This window comes from Dryobates pubescens, chromosome 17, assembly GCF_014839835.1.
Source record: "Dryobates pubescens isolate bDryPub1 chromosome 17, bDryPub1.pri, whole genome shotgun sequence".
Classification (NCBI taxonomy): Eukaryota; Metazoa; Chordata; class Aves; order Piciformes; family Picidae; genus Dryobates; species Dryobates pubescens.
The window spans coordinates 6,751,552-6,776,180 of NC_071628.1; the positions used below are offsets into that span (position 1 = coordinate 6,751,552).

General features: G+C 46.5%; 1 protein-coding gene across 1 annotated transcript; it reads right to left on the reverse strand.

The window, feature by feature from the left end:
- Positions 1 to 82: 82 nt before the first annotated feature.
- Positions 83 to 20,900, reverse strand: TMC3 (transmembrane channel like 3). Its single transcript, XM_054169147.1, has 22 exons — positions 20,657 to 20,900; positions 19,286 to 19,429; positions 17,899 to 17,974; positions 15,958 to 16,039; positions 15,185 to 15,291; positions 13,625 to 13,723; positions 13,393 to 13,535; positions 11,761 to 11,908; positions 10,919 to 10,962; positions 10,611 to 10,758; positions 9,805 to 9,914; positions 9,584 to 9,662; positions 8,650 to 8,886; positions 7,868 to 7,996; positions 7,157 to 7,224; positions 6,802 to 6,930; positions 5,902 to 6,012; positions 4,832 to 4,957; positions 3,423 to 3,501; positions 3,188 to 3,230; positions 2,493 to 2,790; positions 83 to 1,169 (listed from the first exon to the last, which is right to left on the reverse strand). Exons 1-22 carry the CDS (start codon positions 20,764 to 20,766, stop codon positions 329 to 331), a joined length of 3,351 nt encoding a protein of 1,116 aa, XP_054025122.1. The 5' UTR covers positions 20,767 to 20,900; the 3' UTR covers positions 83 to 328.
- Between the last annotated feature and the right edge of the window lie 3,729 nt (positions 20,901 to 24,629).

Sequence of the window (24,629 nt, forward strand, 5' to 3'; positions counted from 1 at the left end):
TCCAACATTTTTACAGTGCTTTAATTAAAGTTCCCCACGTACATAGCTTCTGATTTTCCAGTAGGTGTGAGGGGGGTTGGTTTCCCATAGCATTATAGCAAAGAATAAATTGAAATAATTTTCTTTTCCAACTTTTGCAACATAGCAGTTGTGACATTAAAGCAAAGCAGGGTTAACAGATACACACAGGCTGTGCTTTTCCCACCTGGAGCAGCTGCAGGCATTGCTGCTGCAGGCTGTGTGCTGTAGGTACTCTTGACAGGCTCCAGGCAGCAGGAACAGCTACAGCATCCAAGCCAGCTGACAGCACAGCAAGGTCAGGGCACTTTCAGACATTTGAGCACACCAGCTCGTTGGGCTCAGACATGCCAAGATTGACACTGGTTTTTGGTTTCTTTTTGGTGAATTTTGTACCCGATTTGGGATACTTCTCTTTGCTGTGAATGACTTGGATGTACTGGTCATTGCTGCTGTTCTGTGGATCACTGCTAGATTCGATGGAAATGGAATCAGATTCTGTTAGTGACTGCTCCAGCTTCTGTTTTGATTTTGGTTTCACACGTGGCTCAGGGTAGTTCAGGTGCACTTTCTTGTAGACATATGGAGGCCTGTCCAGATCTAGCTCAAAGCCATCATTCCAGGACTTGTAATGCACTCTGGCTAGGTCCTTGCTCATAAGAATGTGGCCATCACCATGTTCCCCGATGTAAAATCGTGGTGCTGGGTGAAGGTCAGACAGCGAGCGAGGGCGGTGAGATCTGCTCATCAATTCTCTCCTGAGTTCCTCTTCATCCTCCTCATCCTCACTGGGGTGAGGGGAATACACCTGGCGTGGTGTTCGAACCACGTACCTCCTGACACTGCGTGGGTACAGCTCAATGATGTCTCCTGAGTCGTCCTTCCTCAGGTGCCTCTGGAGCCGCGAGGCAGCGCGCAGTGGCTTTCTGCGGGGCTCCTTTTCGTTCACCAGGAAATACCTGGCAGCACAGGGGCTGCGTCCCACCACGACAGGAGCCCCTGCCTCAAAGGCCTCTGCGTTTACCTGCCGAAGGCCTCTCCTGAAGAGAGGCTCAGAGTGAACATCCTCAGTGTGCTTCTTGGAAGGCACTGCTGTGTAGGGCTTTGCTTTGCAGAGCTCGCTGGCACTGCCATGCACAGCGCTTGAGTACCTTCAGGAGGCAAAAACAATGGAAGGAAATCTAGAGACAGACACCTATCTGTGATGGTGATTAAAATGCACTGCTCTGGAGGTCAAGCACTGGCCTGCAATGTTGAGATTACAAAATTGACATTGTTACAAACTTTTTAGGATCAGTTTGAGAAACAAACCCTAGAAATTAGGACATGTATTTGTCCTTCCCTGGGAAAAGGCAGCAGACAGCTGAGCTCTCAAGTTTTGTTCCTATTCTGGTGACTGTTCTTTTATCTGATCACTTAGAAAAAACCCAACAGGTAACATCAGTCTGATGGTGCCCAAAACTGGTTATCCTACAACTAGAAAGGCACAGGCATTCTGCACAAAGTTCCTTCACTCTTAGCTGTGTTTGTTTTGGTTATGGAAAGGGTACTCTGCACAAACTAATTCTGTGCCTGAGGGGAAGCTCAGTATTCACCTTCATCTGAGGTGTGTGCAGACTGCATCAGCTGCACCATTTCACAGAATCACAGAATGTTAGGGGTTGGAAGGGACCTTGAATGATCATCTAGTCCAACCCCCCTGCCAGAGCAGGATCACCTGAAGCAGATCACACAGGAACGCACCCAGGCAGGTCTTGAATATGTCCAGAGAAGGAGACTCCACAACCCCCCTGGGCAGCCTGTTCCAGTGTTCTGTCACCCTCACAGTGAAAAAAAATTTCCTCATGTTTACATGGAACTTCCTGTGCCTCAGATTCCACCCGTTGCCCCTTGTCCTGTCATTGGGCATCACCCAGCAGAGCCTGGCTCCAACCTCTTGGCACTCACCCTTTATGTATTTATAAACATGACTGAGGTCACCCCTTAGTCTCCTCCAAGCTAAAGAGACCCAGCACCCTCAGTCTCTCCTCATAAGGAAAATATTCCAATCCCTTAATAATTGTTGTGGCTTTGTGCTGGACTCTGTCAAACAGTGTATAAAGGGAAAAGATAAGATCAAAATCATGGGTTAAATGCATGTGTGAAAGGACAGAATTTCAGCCTCAGAGGTTGCTTGTGTAATAATACATCAATGGGCCAGAGTCTGACCTCTGCAGGCTATTAGGGCTGTTCACATATAAAGAGCTAAACTGTATCCTTCATATTCAGAGTTCTATAATCCCAGCTCAGTTAAGGGAGAGCTAAGGAACTGGTGTCACCAGCAGTCTGAGCAGTACCCACAAATCGATCTACCTTTCAAAAACTCCTCAGCTGTTTCAGTGCCCCAGACAGTCTGCATGCACAGCTGGTTTGTGAGCAGCCCCAGGTGTGCCATGGCTGTGCTGCAGAGAAGCCACCTCAAACCCCGCACTTGCCTGTTAGTGACCTGATCGTTCCTTGCTTTCTGCGCACTGGCTACCAAGGCAGCTGGTGTCCCAGAGGCTGGAGCTGTGGGAGCTGCAGTAGCAGGTCTTGCACTGTCAGCTGAGGGCACAGCCTGTGGCACAGACTGGGAAATGGTATGGATTCTGATGCCTTTGCTTGCGGGAGACTCAAAGTTCAAGACGCTGCCGTTCTTTCGGGGTGTTGAGGACCAAGCAGAGGACTCCTGGCTGATGAGATCGTTTTCTTGCTCTGGTCTCTTATCATTTCCATCCAGATTTTGGATTCTGGCTAGAAAACAGGAATTATTACAACCGTGCAGATCTCTGAATAAGAGCTGCTGTGTAAATGCAGTGGCTCAGCCACCCTTCGGACAGGGAATCCAGTGCTAACAAACCCCCATGGTGTTCAGGGAAGACAAACTGGTGTCACTCTGGGAGACGTGGTGCTGAAGGGGTGGATCAGCACCCTGTGCTACAGCATACAGAGCTCTGGGTGTTGCGTGTAGGGTTCCAAAGTGGTCAACAAGCCAGGGACTCCCTTCAAGTGCACCATTTTAGTTCACAATGCATACCACTGAGGTGGCTCAGTTCAGCAAGCTGGCACCAGCAGCTGTGCTGAGAAATTAAAGTGGTTTTGCATCCAAATGCTTTATTAATAGTGACATTTCTAGAGTTCACCATCTTACCTACTGCCATCTGCACCACCTTTTTCTTATCTTCAGTTCGTTCCTAAAATGCATTCAAAAGAATGGGGAGCAGTAAATTTTTATGGGTTAGAGAGTAAAGCCCCTGCTGTGTGAGGATGAGAAATACAGGACTGGTTTTACATTGTGGAACACTACAAGTTACTTTAGAGCTTTAAGTAGTGCTTCACTGAAGGCCCACCAAATTGTATGTAGCAGTGCTCTATGCTGTACTTACTGTTTGGATCTTCATCCTCAGTTGATTGTTGGTGAATTTCAGTGATCTTGCAATACTTTGTAGATAATAGATTAGCATGCTAGAAGTGAAAGGGGTGATGGTGAGTCCCTGGCAGTTTTCTCCTTGGGGGTTTGCAGGTCAAAGTGATGCACAGGTTCAGTTGCTGCATTCTCTTTATGGTGTGGATCACAGCCTTCTTCCAAGCAAACATGCAGGAAGGAAAGCAATGCTACTGGAAAAAGATTTACCAGCAGCTCTGACTGTGCCTGTGTTTTTGCAGCTCTGTTCAATGTGCACCTAACCCTGGGTGCACTTCCAGCCTGCTTTTGTTTAAATCCTGGACATGCTCACATAAAAATGTTGGTAAACACTTCACCTTGTTCTCCCAGTCCAAGGTTACAAAACAGAGACGTTCAGGGAAGCACAGCTGAGGTTGCAGGTTGGTACCAGTGTAATGCTGTGGACTAACTGGAATAACAGCTTGTTTACACTGGCACAGCCAAGGTCAGATCTGGCCTGACACAATCTATTATGCTGGCTCTCAGATGAAGTCCTAGAGCTAGGCTTCATACCACAAACTTTTACCTATGTGCTTAAGCCAGCAGTGTCCATCAGTCAACAGACCTACTTAAATTTATGAAGATCTTCATATTTACATGGCTGGGACCAAGCAGGAAGTGCTGCCTCGGTCTTTCTGATTTGTGTGAAAGTCCCACTGGTGGCACAAACTCTGCATTTTCTGTAGCTTACAGGGAAAAGATGATAGAAAGGTACACAAACAAGAAATGACACTTCACAGAGCAAGTGAATTTCAAACAGCTCAGAGCAAATATTAATTCCCAGCTGTGAACAATTATTTAGATACTAGAGCAAGAAAGGACTTGCACTGGAAAGTCTGGAGCAAGTTCTATTGCATTAACACTCTGGAGCAGACCTTCCTAATTGATTTATCCTGTCTGAGATCAGGGTGGCTGAATGGCTTCTTTAACTGATAGAGCCCTGTTCCACATCATAAACTGATCTAATGACCATGAGGAAATGGAAAATTAATTTCTGAGAAGCCCTTGAGAGGGAAGAAGGCTCTTAAAACTTCCTGGAGCCATCAGCACTGCAAACCCTGACCTTGCTGTCACACAGTATCCCAGAGCAAGAGATGCCTTTCCCAGCTGTGGTGACAGCCTGTTGAACAAACTCTCATTCCTGTCTGACCACATTCCATATTCAATGAGGTGGGCACTTTTCAGGTACTGCAAAGTATCACAAAATGAAATGATTTCATGAATTTAAAAGTACTTCATAAAATTAGAGTGATGCAGTGTCTGTTCCCCAGTGGCACCACGGGACTCTGCAGAGATAAAACCAGCATTAATAAGTCAGGTTAAGCTGCCTGGGAGAGCCAAAGTACTTACAACAAAAGCAGCAGTGCAGGGAGGACAACCACAGGGCTGCTGATGTAGGTAATCACTGTGTTGAACCACGAGGGAAAATCATTTTGAATCGTTTCAGAAACAATATCATAGATTTTTTCTTGTCCACTACAAGACAGGGGGAGGGGGAAATTAAAAGAAAAAGAGCAAATTAAGTAGTAAGAAATCCCAGGCACACCAATTTGGTAAGCAGTGTTGCCCTGAAAAGACAAGGGGTTCATCCAGGAGGGCTTTGGAGCAGTACAGCGAAAGGGAAGCAGAAGCAAAACTAAAAGCAGCTTGTTCATTGATTGCTTGGTGTGGTAGGTTTAGGCTGTCCCTAGGAAAATTTTCCACACATCTCAAACAGAAAGTGGCAGAATGTGAATCATAGAATTGTTAAGGTTGGAAGGGACCCCAAGGATCATCTAGTTCCAACCCCCCCGCCGTGGGCAGGGACACCTCACACTACATCAGGTGTGTGTGTATTTGGTTTTCAGGGTTTTTTTTGGGGTGGTGGTGTTTGGTTTTCAGGGTGTTTGGGGGTGGGTATGTGTGTCTGGTTTTCAGGGTGTTTGGGGGTGGGTATGTGTGTTTGGTTTTCAGGGTGTTTGGGGGTGGGTATGTGTGTTTGGTTTTCAGGTTGTTTTCTTTTTTTGGGGGGGGGGTGGTGTTGTGTGTGTGTTTGGTTTTCATGTTGGTTTTGGGGGGGGGTTGTGTATGTGTTTGGTTTTCAGTTTGGGGTTCTTTTTGGGGGGTGTGTGTGTCTGGTTTTCAGGGTGTTTTTTGGGGGGGTGTTGAGTTTTTGGGTTTTTTGGGGGCTGTTTGCTTTTCAGAGGGGGTTTTGGGGTGTGTGGGTTTGGTTTTCAGGGAGGGTTGTCTATTTGTTTTGGTTTTTTGTTGTTGTTGTTGCTTTGGGGGTTTTTGGTTGGTTGATTTGTTGGGGGTTTTGTTTGTTTGTTTCCCCCCCCCCCCCCCCCCAATCAATATTTTGGGTATTAATGCACCTGATTGATTTATTGTGAGAGGCTGAAGCAAATGTTTTCCATTTTCATTCGTCCATCAGAACCTACCTGAAGGGACCACAGCTTAAAGATGGCTTGTAGCGGGCAATAGCAAAGATGGTTGGGAGCATGCACAGGAACAGCATGAACAGCAGCATGGCCAGGTAGAAGTTGTTGGACCTGCAAGGAGGCAAGATGTGCTTCAGACTGCGCTAATGGGAGAGAAAGACATTAGCAGCAACACAGGTGAAAGTCTACCTAACAAGTTCAAGATCTACTTTTCTGAGAGATCAAAATCACTCTGCTGTGATTAGGAAGTCTGAAGAGAGCTTAAGGAGGCTCTTAGTGATCAAAATCCTATTTGCACTGCTTACCAGGCTGCTGCTGCTGCAGCCAAGAACTGGCTGTAAACACTGACCTGGCTACCTGCTTGTGTTGGGGCAGAAAAACAGCAGTGCCAGGAGCTGATTCATCTTCAAAACATGGCAGAAATAACTGATTCTTAAGAACAAAAGATGCCCTAAATTGTTTCCATTTTGAATAACAGGACACTCATCCTGAAAGGGGTGGAATAGGGAAATCTGTCGTGAAATGCAACAGAGAGCAGCAGACACTTGGTAGCTTTCAAAGAAAGAAACATCCAGAAATGGGACCTGCAGCAATTAGCAGGTGTGGTGTTGTGCTCAGGCAGATGGGTGTGGAATGAAGCATTTCTGTGTTGGTTTAGGAATATTCCCCTGACATGTTCTCCAGTTCCTGCCTGTCTTTAACTACCCTGCTTTATGAACCCACCAGTTTCTCAATAACCATCTTTGGTTTTGCAGACACCTTTGCTGTCAGTGTTACTGTCAGATTTGATTGGCAACTTGCAGAGCTAAACCCCTTGCCATATTTTCTCCTGTGCACAGTAGACATTCCCACTGTCTGCACTGGATTTGTTCTCTGTCTTCTATCCTCCTCTTGACTAACCGAGAGGCTCTGAACACCTGCTGGTGCGGCACATTGCAGGTTAACACAGCCCAGCTCCTCAGGTACATCAGGCCAATCAATTTGAGGACGTTAAATGCTGGTAGGCAAGGTGAAAAGAAAGCTCCCATCCTGCAAAAAGAACATCACATCAGTATTTGGTGCTGTTAAAACTGCTTCTGGCAACAAGAGAAGATAGGAAACAAGGGCACGGACCACAGCTCGCTGTCACCAGACACAGCCGAGTGCAGCAGGCTGCATCACCAACAGCCTGCTTGAACAGGGCCCAGTGGAAATCATCAGACTGCCTTATGAATCAGTCAGCAAAAGACAGTAAAACTCACTGTGGAGCACATACCAGATCATCCCTTGGTTGTAGACCAAATGCAACACGTTCTCTGCAATTTTGAATTCTCCATATTCTGGCTACAGGAAACAGTGCAGGATGAATACCTTGTTTACATCTTTGTATAGATCATTGATTACAAGCATCTGACTGAAACAGCCTGCATACAGCAGAAAGCCTGAAACATCCAGGTCACACACCAGCCTTTGGCAGGCACTGGGAAGACACTAAAACCTACTCTGCAGCAGGAAATAATTCCTCTCTAACTTACTTTAGTGAAGGAGAAAGAACAGTCCTCAGCTTTTTATACCAACAGCTTCTTGCTAACCAAATAGCACTCACCATACTTAAAGGGCTCCACGCTTTTGGTTGTGCCATGGACCACTGTGTACATTACGGATGTTACAGCTACAGAAAAGGAGAGGTGGGAAGCAACTCCATGTCTTCTGTCTCATCCTTCGCTCTGGGACTGCTCTGTGGTCTCATTTTGGGAAGGACAAAGCTTTTTGCACCATGGGCTTGGGAGCAGGCTTGAGAAAACCATCCAGTGTTAGCATCTACCCTGTGCCCTCCAATCTAAACTTGGTGTGAGCTCTGCCTCTGCAGCTGCGAGCTACAAGTAATTCTTTATCTGATTAAAGGCTTTAAAGGACTTTCAGTACTAAGGGAAGGAGCCTACCCACCTTCAGCATCTTAGTTTGGTGAAATAAAGACTGCACTCACAAACTTGCTTTCTAGATCCCAGCACCAGCAATCACTCAAATACCGGACACAGAGCCCACGGAAGAAATCGATCAGCAGGATGCTTGCCACTGTGAAAATCATGTCGATGATTGAAAGCTTTAGCATCTCCTGAAAGAAATGTTCACACATCCTGAGTCCTTCTGGAAGCACATCAACTGCATTTACACTTGTGTGTTGGCTCAAGCTTAGTATCCTGACAGAACATAATTTGAATATAATAAATTATTTCCCTTTTAGCTTTTGCTGTTTGATTTTTCCCTTACTTGTCCTTGCTCTAGCAAAAAGAACAAATATAACCAAGCTTGCTGTGTGTCTTCTATTGCTTGCAGCAATAAAACCCTGGTCATGAAGGCTTCAAGCTTCCATTGTCATGACTGATCTGGAAATTTGCCTAGCTGAAGAGAAATGAGCTGGTTTTCCTATGTACCCACTCATTCATTATCCTGGCTGTTGTCATGTGTGCTTGCTAAGTGCTTCATGGTAAGATGTGCTTATTATTCTTAGAAAACAGAACTGAAGCTGGCAAAAGAGCATTTGTACAGCACTAAACACTTTGTAGACAGTGAAGCAAACACAAAGCTTGTGTCTATGGCCACATCCCTCTGCATAGTTTTTACACTTTCTACAAAATCCTTAGATAAAGTCTGGACTTTATATAGAGAAAAGCTTTAAAGCTGAGCACAGCAAGAGTGATGCTCATTTTTTGGGGGGGGTTTGGTGGATTAGGAATAAGTTGATGACATAATAAAGCAGTTACATACTTGACCAACATATGTCTCCCAGCACTGATCCTGTGGGTTCTGAGAGTTAAAGGAAGCTGTGCTGTTAAGCAGCGAGTCAGAGACAGTCAAGCCTTGAGTGAGACTCTCTTCCAGCGTGACAATGCTATTGCTCTTCATTTGTACGTCAGGAACAGTTGTAGAAAAGTTGTCTTTAGAAAGAGTTTTGGTTGATAAGAAGTTGGTGGAATTGCCTGCATTGCTGTTAACATCAGAGTCCTGAAACAATAAATGTGCCCAATTGGTGTTTTAACTCTACCTGCATGCAGGTGTCTGCAGCCTCTGCAGCACACACAGAGGGGTTCCTTAGTTTGCTTCCGAGTAGCACTTGAGTCATGGGATGTTAGGGAGAAATTCTTCCCCATGAGGGTGGTGAGACACTGGAGCAGGTTGCCCAGGGAGGTGGTGGTAACCCCATCCCCAGAGGTTCTTAAGGCCAGGCTGGATGTGGCTCTGAGCAACCTGATCTAGTGTGAGGGGTCCCTGTCCATGGCAGTGGGGGTGGAACTAAATGATCCTTGAGGTTCCTTCCAATCCCGACAATTCTGTCATTCTGTTAAACAGCTCTCAATGTACAGAGTCTGATGGAACTTGTAAGGACTGCACTGAAAGCTGATTTTAGGTAGCTGAAATATTTGCTCTAGAGGGATGGTTTGTTTTAAATAGTTAAACAAGGCACAGCAATCTTTCCCTCTTGTTACACCAGCAATGGAATGGGTCCAGTCAGCCTAACAAACTGCAGGTAGTTGTGAAAGACCATAACAAACTCAGCTCAACTCGACAGTCCTACTTCTGGAACATGTTTTGATCAGCTTCAGACAGACTCTCATCTGACATCACATACATCACAGTAAATGGAATTTTGTCTACAAAGCCTACTAGCCTTACACATCAGAGAATATCAAGTTAAACTTACAGTGACACTCATGCTGTCCACCTTGTCCAGGAGAGCGATGATTAAGCTGTAGAGGTTTCCCAAATACAGAACAAGAACCCTGCAAGCAGCAAGAATAAGATAGAGGCTACTGGTATCATTATCCCATCCATTTCTGATACATTTTCTGGTCCGGCTGCACTAAAACATGACCACAACACATCTCTGCTCTTCCTCCCAGACATCTTGTGTAATGCCCGTACCTGGCGAGCTGGAAGCGAAGAGTGGTCCTTGGGTGATACATCTCCAGAGCTGCCACGAGCTCAAAAGCAGAGGGTGCAATCATTGTGATAAGGGACACCACCACGCTTACCTGCAGAGCAGAGACAGGCAGGTTTTCTGCAGCTGTTCATTAGATCTGTGGTACCCTGAGTGCTGACTGAAATGCTGCTGCTGCACAGGCTTTAGGGATTGCTTTTCGTGGAGGAGATGCTTCAAAAAGTAATTAATGACATTAGTGGTACAGTGCTAACCACTGATCTGGAATCTGTACTCCAGACATTGTAGCTTTGGAGTTGCTACTTTATTAATTACAATAAAAACTTCACCTGTGGGAAATAAGGGCCAGCATGTGAAATGAATGAGCAGCCTCTCCATAGCCGTTCCCTTCCTGCTCTCACTACCTACTGGTTCCTCTGAACGGAAACATTCACTGTCACGCAGATGACATCAATAGCTACTGTCCAAGATGATTCCTTTCTAGTCCATTGGCCCACTGTTTGTTCAACTCTCTCATGAGTGCAAAAGTAGATTTCTAAGTGACAGGAGAATTTATGCTTTGCCCTCTCAAAGCAGGGGCCAGCCAGGCCTGCAGTCGCTGTGAAATGAGGACCTGCAGCATCGTCCTGCTCCTTCAGCTCTGCTAACACCTTGCTGCAGAGCAGAGGGAGCAAGTGTGTGAAGACAGATCCAGGTAACCAGCACTCTGCCCTCTCATTCCTCATTTTTCTGGCTGATCTCCTGCAGTTCACACCTCAGTGCACACAGAGTTGACATCAGAACAGCCCACCTCATTCTTTTCCCAGAGAGTCAGTTCCTTCTTGGCACGCTCCAGCCTTTGGGATCGATCCACCACAAAGTATATGATGTAAATGCTTCCAGCAAGAGAGAGGAGCACAAGGATATTTGCAATGATTCTTAAACTGATAGTCACTGCCCTGGAAAGAAAAACAAAAGCCCCAGCTAGTACAGTTGGTTAGCTTATGGCACCAGGGGGCTTCTCAAAGATGGTTTATGCAAGTAGGAGACAAGCAGGTTAGCACTGCTGTCTGCACTGGAGCAGTGCTGTGGCAGGGATCTCTGGTCTGATATACATACAAGTTTTTGCTTTTCTTCTTCTCCTGCTCTTCCAGTATGGCTTCCTTGAAAGAAACACAGCATTAGCATTTTAGTAGTAGTTGGCAACAATAATGCACAGCTTTCACAGACTGCAAATGGATAAAACCCCTCTTGTCCTGCACAGCTTCTCAGAGGGCCTAAGGGAGCTGAAGCAGTGAAGGAGATTTCTGAGAAACAAACACAGTGATCAAACCCTTGTGTGCTTGCAGTCATGGAGGTTCAGTGAGCTCCAACCACAGCTTCACCCCACCACAGCTTTTTGCAGGATGTGCCTATCGAATCCACGTCAGCAACCCAACACAGAGCTGCCCAAAGTTATCCTGATGCATTGCAATGGCTAAATAACTTCTTCATTTCATGAGAACACACCAAATTTGGGAAATAAATTACTTATGATGAAAACCATGTGGTATTCTTCAGTTCTAAATGAAAACCACCTGTACCTGAAGTAATTTCTAAGATTAAGAGGGCAGTAAGTTGTCCCTGGACCATTTGTTATGTGGCGGTGAAATCAATATTCTCACATGATTAACAGGTGTTTGATTCTATTAACCAGGGAAACTGCATCACAAGCAAGTTTGTTTCTGTTTATCTACCTTGTCACACACACAGTGACACTAAAGAAAACTTCCCAAGAACACTACAATGGCCTCAGCAGGCATGGTGTGACATCAACACCTCACAGGGTTGAGATACCAGGCAGAAAGATCTGCAAATGAATACTCCAAACCAAGAGGAGATGCAAGGTAATGAGAGAAAACACTTCTATAGCTTACAGGATAACAAATCAACTCTAAGCAGTTTGAAGGTCAGTTGCTCACCCTAATGCTGTTAACTATGGCAGCAGCTTTGCTCTCTGCAGCCTCAGGGTTTCCAATTAAATAGTCCCAGGCACAGAAGAGTCTCCAGCAGAAGGTGTAATTCTCATCAGAGGCACTTGCCAAGCTCATTCTTGAGTTCTTTGCCATTCTGGAAAAAACAAAAAGCCTCAGAGATACTCAGCTGCTGTCAGTGTGTGCAGATGGATTTGAAGGACGTAGCTGGTCTGGAGAAAGAATAGAACAGAATAGAACAGAACAGAACAGGTTGGAAAAGACCTTTGAGATCATTGAGTCCAACCTATATAGCTGTCAGAAGCCTGTAGAGTTACCAACATTTTGCAGTAGTTGGTGTCACTGTGGGCAGCTTCCTGAAGGAAATAACCCAAGTGAAGCTCAGAGCTTCACTCTGTTCTCGTGCAGAGGTGACTCAGTGTGGAAGGGCACTTTGGTACTGACAAGCAAAGCAGTCACACCTCACTAGAGCTGTGCTCTTTAACACATTTCAGTTTTATGATCTCCAGGCAGGATCCAGCTGGAAGGTCCCTCACTAAGAGCACTGTTACTGTGATTACAAGCTAGTTTGGCAAACCTGGTGCTCATGCACAAGATCGGCTCGTTTTCTCTGTGTTTTCGCACTCAAAATAGATGTTTTTGTCAAATCCAAAGCCAGTGGCATTTTACAGACCTTGGGAGAAAAGAGAACCCACCGACTCATCTCAGATGGGTAAGACAGCAGAGCATTGCAGTGTAGGAAATGAAATGAAGATTAACAGATCATGAAAGAAAGGACATCCAAAAGGACAGCGTTTAAAGGGGAACTGTAAGCAGCTGAACAAAGAGTCAGTAAGCTAAGTCAGAAGCAGCAGAGCTGATCACACCCAGAAACTGCAGCTGTGTGGATCAGGGTCAGACATCAGAGACCCTTGGCACAAACCAGCAGGTAGAATAAAAATAGAGGAGAAAGGGGAGGTTTGACCTCCAAGCTGGGAGTGATTACACACAGTGCTGGAAGTGTCCCTCTACTGCAGTATGACAGATAAGTAGGTGTCCAAAGGGAAGGGGAAGCAAATCAGGAGAGGGTAGAGTGACCTTGCCCCTCTCTAAGGCTTGCATGTTCCTGGATTTATGGTCAGCTCTCTGCTCAGTAACTCCTGGCCCTTCAGCAGCATGGAGCAGCCTGCATTTGAATGGGGTGCCACAAACCAGCTGAAATAATGCACATGATATTCCCTCTGGGATGGAATTTTTGGATTTGGATTGCAATAGATGGTAATAATAATGCTGAAAGCATTACACTGAAAATACAGATTTCTGTCACAGCAATATTTATACCAGGAAAGAGGGAAGCAGATTAAGGTTTCTGTGAGAGCTGGGCTGCCTGCTACACAAAGCACAGAGTCTGTGGTGGGTGCTGTCCTTTTATAGACTGAGAAACTGACAAGATAGCAGAGACAAATGACAGCAAGCTACAGAGCAAGCTGGAATTAAACCCAGCCTGCCTCCTGGATGCTGGCAGGCTTGAACAGATGAATGGAGCTGTGCAGAATGAAAAGAGAGAAAGCAAGATAAATGCATCACAAAGCATTGCCTGGACATACCACTTCAGGAGCAGCAATAAATGGCAAGTCTTACTTCTTCAAGAGGATGATGAAGCTGTAAGCAAACACTGCCATTCCTACAAGGAAGTAAGCGAGAGGCAGCCGGTATCCAGCTTTGCCAATCCTCCTGTCTCGCCCGTAGTAGCCGTAGAACAGAACAGAGTACTGGAGGTAGCCCTGCAAAGAGCAGAGCCCATGAGTGAGAGCAGCAGCTGCTGCCTACAGAGCAAAGACAGCCAAAGAACAAAGAGTGGGTTTAGCCTTGCCCCTAGTGACCAGATGGTGTCCAGGTCTTGAGCAGATGCGATGTGCTCCTTGGGGATGGTCTTGCTGAGGGTGCTGCCAAACGGGGCTCCAGCCAATAGCTGTGAAAGAGAGAGAAGGTCTCAGAAGCTCTGCAAACCCATCTGACCTGGGGCTGCACAGCAGAACCCACCAAGAGCTGCCCACATAGATGAGACTATCAGGGTAGCAAGGATTGGGTCATTCCTCATCCTAAACTAGAAACTACAGGAGGAACCCTGCATTCACTGGGCACTAAACCAGGGGTGGCTTTTGGCCATCTGTGGTCCTCCTGTGAGGAAGTTTAGTGCTCTGTAGGCATCTTCCAAATGGCTGAGAAGTGAAGAGAGAGATCAGCTGAAACCATCAGCAAACATCTTTAGAAGTTATGTTTGGTTTAATGTAAGCATTTTGAAATTGATTCTGACAGTGTGTGGTCTCAGAATGGGATCTCAATATGAAATCCACTCTGACTCCAAAATATAAAAGATTCAGGTGAACATATTTTTTTTATTTCACACTTCACTTCCCTGGGTTTGGGGCTCTTACTTTTTGTTTTACTTGAGCCAATGAGAAGAAACATCAGATGTTGCCAGATAACATTAAATCAGGCCAGGAGAGGCAAAATAATGATGAATAATTTAACAATGAAGCCTTACTCAGATACAAGAGCTAAGCAAAGTGGTGGCTGTTCAGAACTTCTAGGACATTACTTCTAGTGGATACTAATCCAGAGCCTGGAGAGAGATGTGATGTGCTCATGAATGATGCCAACAGGACTTGAGGGTACTCAGCACCAGCTAAGCTTTAGGATCAGGTTCTCCATTTTAGTGATTAGATACAAACACGTTCCGTGAAAGCATTAGTAAATGTTAGCAAAACAATAACACTGACAGCAAACATACCTCAGCCTGTGGCAGAACAAACTCCTCCTTCACAGGGGAATTTATCTTAAACAGTTTCAAATTGTGCATTTCAAACTGATGCACAGCTTGAGGTGTGGCATTTAGAATCATAGAATCAATAAGGTTGGAAAAGACCTCAAAGATCATCAAGTCCAACCTGTCGCCCAGGACCTCATGACTACTAAACCATGGCTTCAAGTGCCACGTCCAATCCCTTTTTGAACACCTCCAGGGATGGGGACTCCACCACCTCCCTGGACAGCACATTCCAATGCCTAATAACTCTCTCTGTGAAGAACTTTCTCCTCACCTCGAGCCTAAACTTCCCCTGGTGCAGCTTGAGCCTGTGTCCTCTTGTTCTGGTGCTGGTTGCCTGGGAGAAGAGACCAACCCCCTCCTGGCTACAACCTCCCTTCAGGTAATTGTAGACAGCAATAAGGTCTCCCCTGAGCCTCGTCTTCTCCAGGCTAAACAATCCCAGCTCCCTCAGCCTCTCCTCATAGGGCTTGTGCTCGAGGCCTCTCCCCAGCCTCGTTGCCCTTCTCTGGACACATGCAAGAGTCTCAATGCCCTTCTTAAATTCATCCAGAAGGTGCAGGAGTGAGCATTTCCCTGTGGCTGCCAGCACCAGCTGCTTACCTCGGGTAAGACTACAAACGCTCCTGTCATTATGGTGAGCACAATGTTGATTCCAAACAGCCATCTCAAGAAGATGAAGTAGGAGGCAACTCCAGACCCAAAATGACCTTAAACCACAGCAAACAGTTCTCTGAGCAGCAGTCTATAGAAGCTCAGACCAGCAATTCATGAAGCATTATCTGAGTAACAAAGCCAAGGGAAACCCTTTCTTGTTCACGAAGGGCAGGCAGCAAAGCAGAGAAACTCTTAACAGGGCACTAAGGGAAATCCAATTCCTACACCTGGGGGTGTCTCGTGGTCACCAGTGGCATTTGTGCCAGAGGCTGCTCAGCAGGGGGACATTTGCAGGCATTCTTTCGCTGCTGAAGCACAGAGGTGTGAGCTGACTGCTGATGTCATGCTAAGGGCTGCTCCAATTGAAGGACTCAAGGGCTGGTTACTCAGATCACAGTCACCCTGGGCTGAAGGATGCTGCATCATGAAATGGGAGAAACTGCAACCAAATCTTGCTGCATCTTCAGGACCACGACCAGACAAACTTGACCCCTCACTAAGACAATAAATGAGAGCTATCTGCTGCTTAAGGCACCAGGAAAAGAAGAAAAGTAGAAGCTTTAAGTGAAAAAGTCACTGCTGAAATTTACACTTAACTCCCAAATATTATTTAATCCATTAAATTTAAAACAAAACAAACAAACAGAAACCCCCAAACTTAAACCTCAGCCTTTTAGCAAGGGCTTTATTGGGCAATGCCATTAAAGCTTTATACTTACTCTCAATTTTCTTTATTCTCATTTCCCAGGGAATAAAGATGACCACAAAGTTATATGCGAGTCGAATAAACTTCCTCCAAAGCTGAAGGGGGAAAAAAAAGAGTAGAAAAAAAGAGAAATCTGATGTTTGTGCATGTGAAGACATTTGAAATGCAGTGTGTTTTGCTCATGTCTCTTTTCTCCTGTATCACAAGAAATATTACCAACAGTAATTACAGAGACCTTAGAGCGTGTCTGTGGGTGAGGTGGGTGAAGCAAACCATGGTGGAGTTTAGAAGCACAGAAAACATGGGGGTATAGGAGGCCTTGACTCAGCCAAATGCCAGTGAAGACAAGGAGTTTTATACACCCCTGAAGGTACAGACAGCAGCCATCATTCTGCCTCTTTGGTGAGACCCCACCTGGAGTACTGCATCCAGTTCTGGAGCCCCTATTACAGGAAGGATCTGGAAGTGCTGGAACGTGTCCAGAGAAGGGCCAAGAGGATGATCAGAGGGCTGGAGCACCTCTCCTATGAGGACAGACTGAGGGAGTTGGGGCTGCTCAGTCTGCAGAAGAGAAGGCTCCAAGGAGACCTAATTGTGGCCTTCCAGTATCTTAAGGGGGCTACAAGAAAGCTGGGCAGGGGCTTTTTAAGGTGTCAGGTAATGATAGGACTAGGGGGAATGGAAAAAGTAGAAATGGATAGATTCAGATTGGATGTTAGGGAGAAATTCTTCCCCATGAGGGTGGTGAGGGTGGAAGCTTCATCCCTGAAGGTTTTTAAGGCCAGGCTGGATGTGGGTCTGAGCAACCTGATGTAGAGTGAGGTGTCCCTGCCCATGGCAGGGGGTTTGGAGCTAGATGATCCTTGAGGTCCCTCCCAACCCTAACAATTCTATGATTTTACACATAAGGACCACGAGGAACCAAAAGAAGCCATTGGGTGCCATTCCCTATCCTCTTCTCCATGGATGGCAGTGGCAGAGAGGAGAAACTGCAGAGAGGGGCCAGGCAGCAGAAGCCATCCCAGCTGGGTGTCGCAGGGACACCAAATCTCTGTGTCACTGGTGAGGGAACCCCACTGCACTACACTTAATTAAGGTGATTTCTAGAACAAACAAAAGAACAACTAACTTCAAAGTTAAGAGAAGCATGATGCCTTCCAGGAAATGTTGTTAGAGGAAAAATAAGGATGGCCACATATTAGGGACAATTTCCTACATGTTACTGATTTCCAGAAATTAGAGCCAGGGACTATTTGCAGTGGCCTAAGTAGATTTGATAAATTAGATTCAAATTCTTTGGGTATTATGCAAGCAAAAACCTTCTTTAACAACATCTTTGCCATAACCCATTGCAGGTCTGTCTGCCAAACCACAAGCTAGACACATTTTTCAGCACTAAAGTATTGAGCTGTGGCCCCAGAGCCTGGGGATATTGCTCTGCAGAGAATACTGGCATCATGTTGTTGCTATCCCATTCCCTCCACCCCCTCTAGCAGGCAGCACTATTTGTAGATTATTGGAGAAGAAAGCTCATAGTGCATTAATAGCAGGACATCCAGCCCTCACCACACCAAATTAGTCTGCAGAAATGTCATTACTAACTTCACAATAGGAAAAAAAAGAGGGGCAAGGGGGAGCGGGGCAAGGGGGAGCGGGGCAAGGGGGAGCGGGGCAAGGGGGAGCGGGGCAAGGGGGAGCGGGGCAAGGGGGAGCGGGGCAAGGGGGAGCGGGGCAAGGGGGAGCGGGGCAAGGGGGAGCGGGGCAAGGGGGAGCGGGGCAAGGGGGAGCGGGGCAAGGGGGAGCTTTAATAGCATCTTTAATAGCATCTTCCTCTCTCTGCAACGATCCTGAGGTGAAGATCAGGACTGCAGGGCAACCACCAGCCTCTGTGGATGAAAACTGTAGACAACTTGGTATAGAAAAGAGCTGTCATTAAGTAAAAAAGCAGCCATACCTCTGCACCAGCAGCTTGGTAACCCCTGGTTCTGGTGAGCCTCCCTTCGTACTTCAGCACAATCTCCTTTGCTTGTCTGCATGAGAAGGTGCAAGGTCACTCTGCATCCATCTCCTTACTCAGAGCCCCTTCTTCTGCACAAGCAGAAACCAGCAAAGGTCCCCAGTACTCTGAAATCCAGCTGTGGGCCATCTCACCATGGAATCCTTATCCAGGCAAAGCTTTTCTCTTCTCTGTTTTTTGCTGATGCTTTAAAACCACTGAGAATTTTTTCTGAGGAAACTCAACATTCAAAACTTTGACTGCAGGTAGTTTCCTATCCCTCTGTGTTGTTTTTTTTTCCTCTGTCCTTTTGATTCGAAGTCTTTGGGTGCTACCCAAATGAATAAAACCTGAAAAGGTCCCCGTTACAGTCTTGCTGATCTCATGTGGCAACTAACACCTCTTCGGCACATAGGGTGTAGTGCTCTGGCAAGATGCAGAGGTGCATATTCACCTGGTCACCTGCAGTCTTTGACCTCAGCAGAAGGTGGATGGGGATCACCAAAATCTCATCAAGAGGAGCAGGAAGGCAGCAAGTCACAGACTCTAAGAGAGAAAAATCTCTTTGCTCTCAGGGTTACACAAGAGCTCTACTCTGTCAGGGATTCCCTGCGTCTGAGATGCCATCCTGACATCACACAGAGTTTTAAGAGAAAGTTGCCAGGCAAAGAGGACAAATAAAGCCATCTCCAAACAGATCACAATGTGAAATACCTGACATCATTTAAACAGGAGGCCCAAAGAGTTAGGCACCCACTCTGCCACTGTAAAAGTGGAATTATTAATACAGGAATTGCAATCTGAAGGTGGGGAATGTGTTACTGCTGCACTGAACATACCTTTTACACCTACAAGTGCCCAGTATTTCCTGCCATTGACAGTGCACTGCCTGAGGATCAGGACCAGCTTCTGTCCTCACACTGTGCCACTGTCACAGGCAGTTACCCTGCAAACGACAGGCTGGCTTTGATCTTTGAGACAGAGTGAAACCACTGAGCTTTACATTTCATTCCTGAGCATCCCCATTTCCTTAGACCACTGGACAGCTGACACACTGGTCTGATGGCTAATAGCCAAACTGTGATTTCTTGCCCTCTTCTGCACAGTGACTGTCTCAAGGGAGCTACAGGCATGCACAGGAGACAGTCTCACCTGCAGGCTTCCCACCACGAGGCTGCTGCCTTCAGCCAGCTCTCAGACCTTGTCAGGGCACACTCTGGGCATGCTTCCCTAGCCACTCTTCATCATTTCATGCATAATCCCTTCCAGCTGACACTGCAAAACTTCTGTGGCTGGAAGCAGTCACAGTGAGTGAGCCTGAAAGCCTCCCTGCAAACCTCTGTACCTGAGCGCCCTCAGCTTCTGCCTCATGGGCCACGGCCGGCAGCGGATGTTGGACACGATCTCCTTCTGGTACTGGATGTTCTGGAAGATCTGCTCTGGGTCATGGCTCTCAGCCTTTTCTTCACCAGTGTCCTCATCTGAGTTGCTGGCAGCCAAGAAAGTTAAAACAAGACCAATTAGTCCCATGCAGCTCCCCAGCAAAGTGCTGGTTTGCACAGGAGCCAACCTATCAAAGCAATGTAGAAGCAGGGAGCTAGGGAACTCGCCTGAGACAGGCTTAAAGCTGATGAATAATCTGGATGGTTTCCCCATCTCCAGGACGATCCTCTCTTCCTCCCCACCAGTTGCTGCTCAGTCATAAATTATCCCCACAAATTATCCCCACTCTTCACCACGGATCCCAGTCTTTACTCTCTGAGCCTTTGCAGCCTTGCAGCTTGAGCACTGTGCCAGCAGGACTCCGGGTATTTTTCTGGCCCAAAGTGCTGTCTACACACTTCCAGCAAGGGACTCCACCCGCAGCTATTCACTGCGTGGTGTTGGTCTCTTATTTTGATTATAATAATGATAAATTACTTTCTTGCTAGAATGGGGGAGAACAGATGCTTAGAGCATCACCCTTTGTTCCTGTCCCCTGCTGAGGGGGATGTGAGCATGGGACCAAGAGTTACTCTCCCCTGTAAAAAGATTGATGAGCTTTCCTGCAGATTTCTGTGGGTGGCTGTCAAATCCCCTTCCCTGATGCTGTCGCCACGTTTGCTAAGCTTCAGCTCTGGCAGTGCCCTGTTTGAAGCAGGGTGTTGTATTGTGAAGCAGCAGCAAGGTTCACTCTTGCAGATGGGTCTAAAAAGTCCTGGTGACTGTTTCTCCTTGAAGGAAACAAAGATCTGAAGTACTCTAACAGCCACCAGCTAGGAAGGTTTCCTCATTGTTTTACTATTTCTGTATTTGTTGGGAAAGCTCCCTTCAGTTTTACTGCAAGAGCAACATCTCTGAATCACTTAGACATAAATCAGGACCTAAACCATGCTGTGTAAGGACATACTCATCAGAATGCTGCTCCATCAGTCCATGGTCCTGGCCCCTTGGTCACAGGAGACATTCAGGGGAAACGTGTAATTAGATGGCAGAAGTGGAGAGTGATTTTTTTACCCTGCTATATACCCTGGCCCCAGTGGAGCTAAGCTGGTTTGTGCAGTGTTCATGCTGCAGAATGAAAACCGAAAAAATCCCAGCAAAGGCATCTGAGACACGTCTAAGGAAAGAGAGAAGAGTGGTTTTCCTCACGCCCCTTTCCACGTTACCACACTGCCTCAAATGAAAGGACAAGATCCCACTTCTGTGCCAGGTGAGGGACCCGAGGGTCTCTTACCTGTGGGGTGGCTCCTGGTAGGTGTAGATGCCTGCCTGCCGCTTCGCCGCTCGCTGCTTCTTGCAGGACTTGGCAGTTTTGACTGCAGCAGAGCCTGTGGCTGCTGCCATGGGGGCAGCTGCTGCCTGCACCAGGTGAAACTCTGCCACACGAGGAGGAAGCCTTCAGCTCGGCTGTCAGACGTCTGCTGAGCAGCCAAATGTTATTAGGCAGAGGGCAGTAAGCGGCTGCGAGCCCTGCAGAGCGCAGGGCTGCTCCCTGCGCCCCGTGCTCCAGCCTGGAGAGGACCTCCGCTGGTAGTGCCTGCGTGCCTTAAAGCGGCAGTGCACGGCAGCCCCTGCCAGGGCACTTGCAAACAAGATGCCCAGAAGCCAGGTGGGGAGCAGAGGCCATCCCACTGCACCCCACCAGCCTGTTTGCAATGAGTGCACTGGACCTGCTGCTGGGGGCTGTGCTTGGAAGAAAGGTCTTTCTCGGGTAAAGCCAGGCAGTTTGCATTCACTAGCAGAAACGTGCCGGACAGCACTGACGGAAGGTGCAGCTGCTGCTCTCCTGGGTCCCTGCCCCAACCTCTCTGCATGACCTCCCTTTGTTACACCCAAATTTACAGCTTTTCTTTTGGAGGTATGAAAGGACCTGCCCTTCAGCCCAGGACAGATTAACAAGCAATTCACCTTTCCTTCATAGTTGTGATACCTTATGCTCAATTCTATTAATTATTACTGCATCATCTTTAACATATTCACAGTAGGCATTGCCCAAATTATTGATCACAACAATGGCTATGCCTAGAGATGAACCACTAGAAAACATTGCCACCTGATTCTCATTTCCCATTTCTTCAGCTCCACTACTTAAATGAACTTGTCACAGAATTAATGTAATAGCTACCCAAAGTGCATTTAACACAGAGAATCACTTCAAAAGAAAACCAATGGACTGGCGCTGTGAGCTTGAGAACCTGATAATCAATAATTATTCTCTCTCTTTCTGTATGTCCTGCAGCAAATTCTTGCACTTCCAGGCCTCATTTCCCATCCTTGAAGAAGGGCTGCAATTCTGCATGTCATGGGAAGGATGCACACCATGCCTGTTGTGGTGAGGCTAACAGATAATTCCACCTTTGACTGTCACCATGTGAGCATGAACTTCCTAATTCACTCAGAGTATCCATGTGGATGATAAAGCTGATGGCAAACAGCAGGTTTCAGTTTTGAATGGCTCAATCCAAACACAAGAGCATTAGCTTTGCTTTGGTGAAAGTCTACTCAAAGAGTAACCCATCCAGTCTGGGCAGCTGACTCACTGCACTTGCCAGAAGTCATTTCCATGGTGGGGAGGCCCCAGGCAGTTCCAATAGTCAGCTCCAAGCCCATCTCTCTCTTGGCATCTCTGCAGTAGTGGTGTTGAGTTGTCAGGACAGAACAGACTGCTCTATGTTTTTAGGGACTAGGGCAGCTGAAGAGCTTGACCCGTGGTCAGGTGGATTTCCAGAGCCTTTCTCCATCCCAGAAGTTGCAGATGTTCTGGGTCACATTATTAAACAGAGCAAAACAGACCAAGAAATCTTGACATGAGTAGATCTGCCATAATTTGATGCTCAGAACATGGGAATAAAAGAAGAGTTTGCAGAGAGTTCTCACTTGTTCCTAACTTGGTATTTTCTCTCCTTAATAGCTCTGTGCACAATGCAGCAAGGGTTTCATTTACATAAATCAATGATCTGTTGTAGTTAACTTTCCTTTACAGCCTCTGACAAGAAAGAACATGAAGTTCACCCTGATGAATTTCCTGTAGAGAACAGCACAGGCTGCTTTTCCCTGAAATATTGCCACTTGCTGAGACATTTTACTTTTCCTTGATCACAGTTCTGGCCATTATACTAATTTAGCTAGCAAAAGGGCTAAGTAGTCACAAGCCTTAGTATTTATAGTCCATTTGGTGTAATTCACTCCACACTTCTTAGATGACAAGGAAAGACCACATGAAGACAGCTTCCTACTTCCAAAATGTAGCCGATAGTAAAGCCCAGAGCCTCAGATGTGTCTTGCTTGAAGCTTCCCTAGAAATCTGGAATTTTCATTAGCACAAGGCAGGAGAGAGCCAGAGTGGAAAAGAAGTGCCCCCAATGCCCCTATTCAGAGTTCAATAACATCAGGCAGTTGCATTCTGCACCACCACTTCCCCTTCTGTCACATGTGCTTGACTGTTAAACGCAGTAAAAACCACTGGTGCAAACAGCACCTAGCCAGGCTGCTTGCTGCAGGAGTTTTAACATGAACTGGGCTTCATAGTCCCACCTACACTCTCAGCATCTCTTGCACACCCCTCCTTTAGCCACAACAGAGACTAAAGGGTCTGGGCTCCAGTTTCCAGCTTCCCCAGAAGGATGGACCAGAAACATTTCACTTTTTCTGTGCTGCACATTGTGATTTTTCACAGTGAAGTCTGTACAACAGAGGCTGTTAGAGCTTTGACACGGTGAACTCTCTGTGCTGTACTTATATCCACCAGCCTTAGACAGGCTTTCCTGTTTGGCTGCTAGATCACAGGGCAGGAGAATAACCTTGCTCTCCTCCCTGTGTGTCAGACTATTCATCAAGTGAAAGCAAACAGCCAGAAGGAAGGGGTATCAGCACAGAAACGTCTCCACCAAAAGGCTTATCACTGATTTCCAGCTGCAAAAGCAAACAGAGGAACTGTTCTGATTGCCAGCAATGCCCATTGAGGCTTTGATGCTCAGAGTGTGCTGCAAACACACCCACGTTTTTTGACCTGCTGCAAGATATGCTTCCCATTTTATAACTTAAAAGCAACAAGACATCAGTCCAAATAGATTGCCTTGTGATTATTCCTTTGCATCTCGGGGCCAGGTTCTGATGCCTTAGCTCACAACAGTAAGTGCCTCCTAGATGAATCTACTCCAAGCCATTAGCTGCCTGTTGTGTTAAACTCATCTTGCTCTCAGACATCTCACTAAGGAACATTCCCTTACACTCAGAAAGCAGGTTTTGACCTAGCAAATCCTGAAATGCCTCAGAGAGCGTAATTTCAACCTCTAAAAACTGTGGGAATAAGACTCAGCTATTTTTCCTTCTATATTACTGATCCTGCTTTCCACTTTCCCCTGAACTTTCAGATGCCCTTATTCTTGTTTGAAGGAACTGCACTGGAGAGGTTAAGAATTAACATCCTGGTAGCTCCCAGAGCTGACTGCACTTCAGAAATAAAGCCACATCCTCCAGTGTGGTGGCAGCATGGAACTACCCAAGCCATCAAAGTGCTGGCATTAATGATTTACATGGATTTAATCAGCTAGCACATCTTGACATGTCAAGAAGGAACACTGCTTCTGGTTTTGATTAAATTTGTTAGAAGAAAGCCCAAAGTCTGAAAAACAAAGGGGCAATTGAAGCCTGACATTCATACAGCTCTAATGCTGGAATCCCATACAGAACCTGAAGTTCCTGACCAACACTAAAAGCACAACCAGCAGCAAAAGACTCCTGAGTTCAAGGTCTGTCAGACAGAAGCATGCAGAGTGCTTTTCAAAAGGAAATAGAAAGTAGGCTTCAAGAGCTTATCCCTGCAGTTGGTGGCATCCTCCATTGCCCATGGTCCCTGCAATGGCCTCTTTAAGGAACTCAAGCACTCGAGGGTTCTGGTTTTACTTTTCAATTCAGCAAGCAGGTTAGCAGCCAGAACACCCAGCTGCCCATTTCAATATGCTCTATGCAATCCAGAAACCTGCTGGGGTTTGGTTTACTCTGAATTAATACTACAGGGGTTACAGATTTCCTTTCAATTGCCATTAAGTGAATGTAAAACAGGATGTTAACCTTTTACTGCAAAGCTTCCAGTGGCAGCTCTTTGTGTGCAATAGGAAGCCCCACATCTGATCCACAGGATCATTTTGCTTTTTCAAACACTTACCCAGGAAAAAGCTGGGTTGCTGGCCCCTGCTTAGCACAGA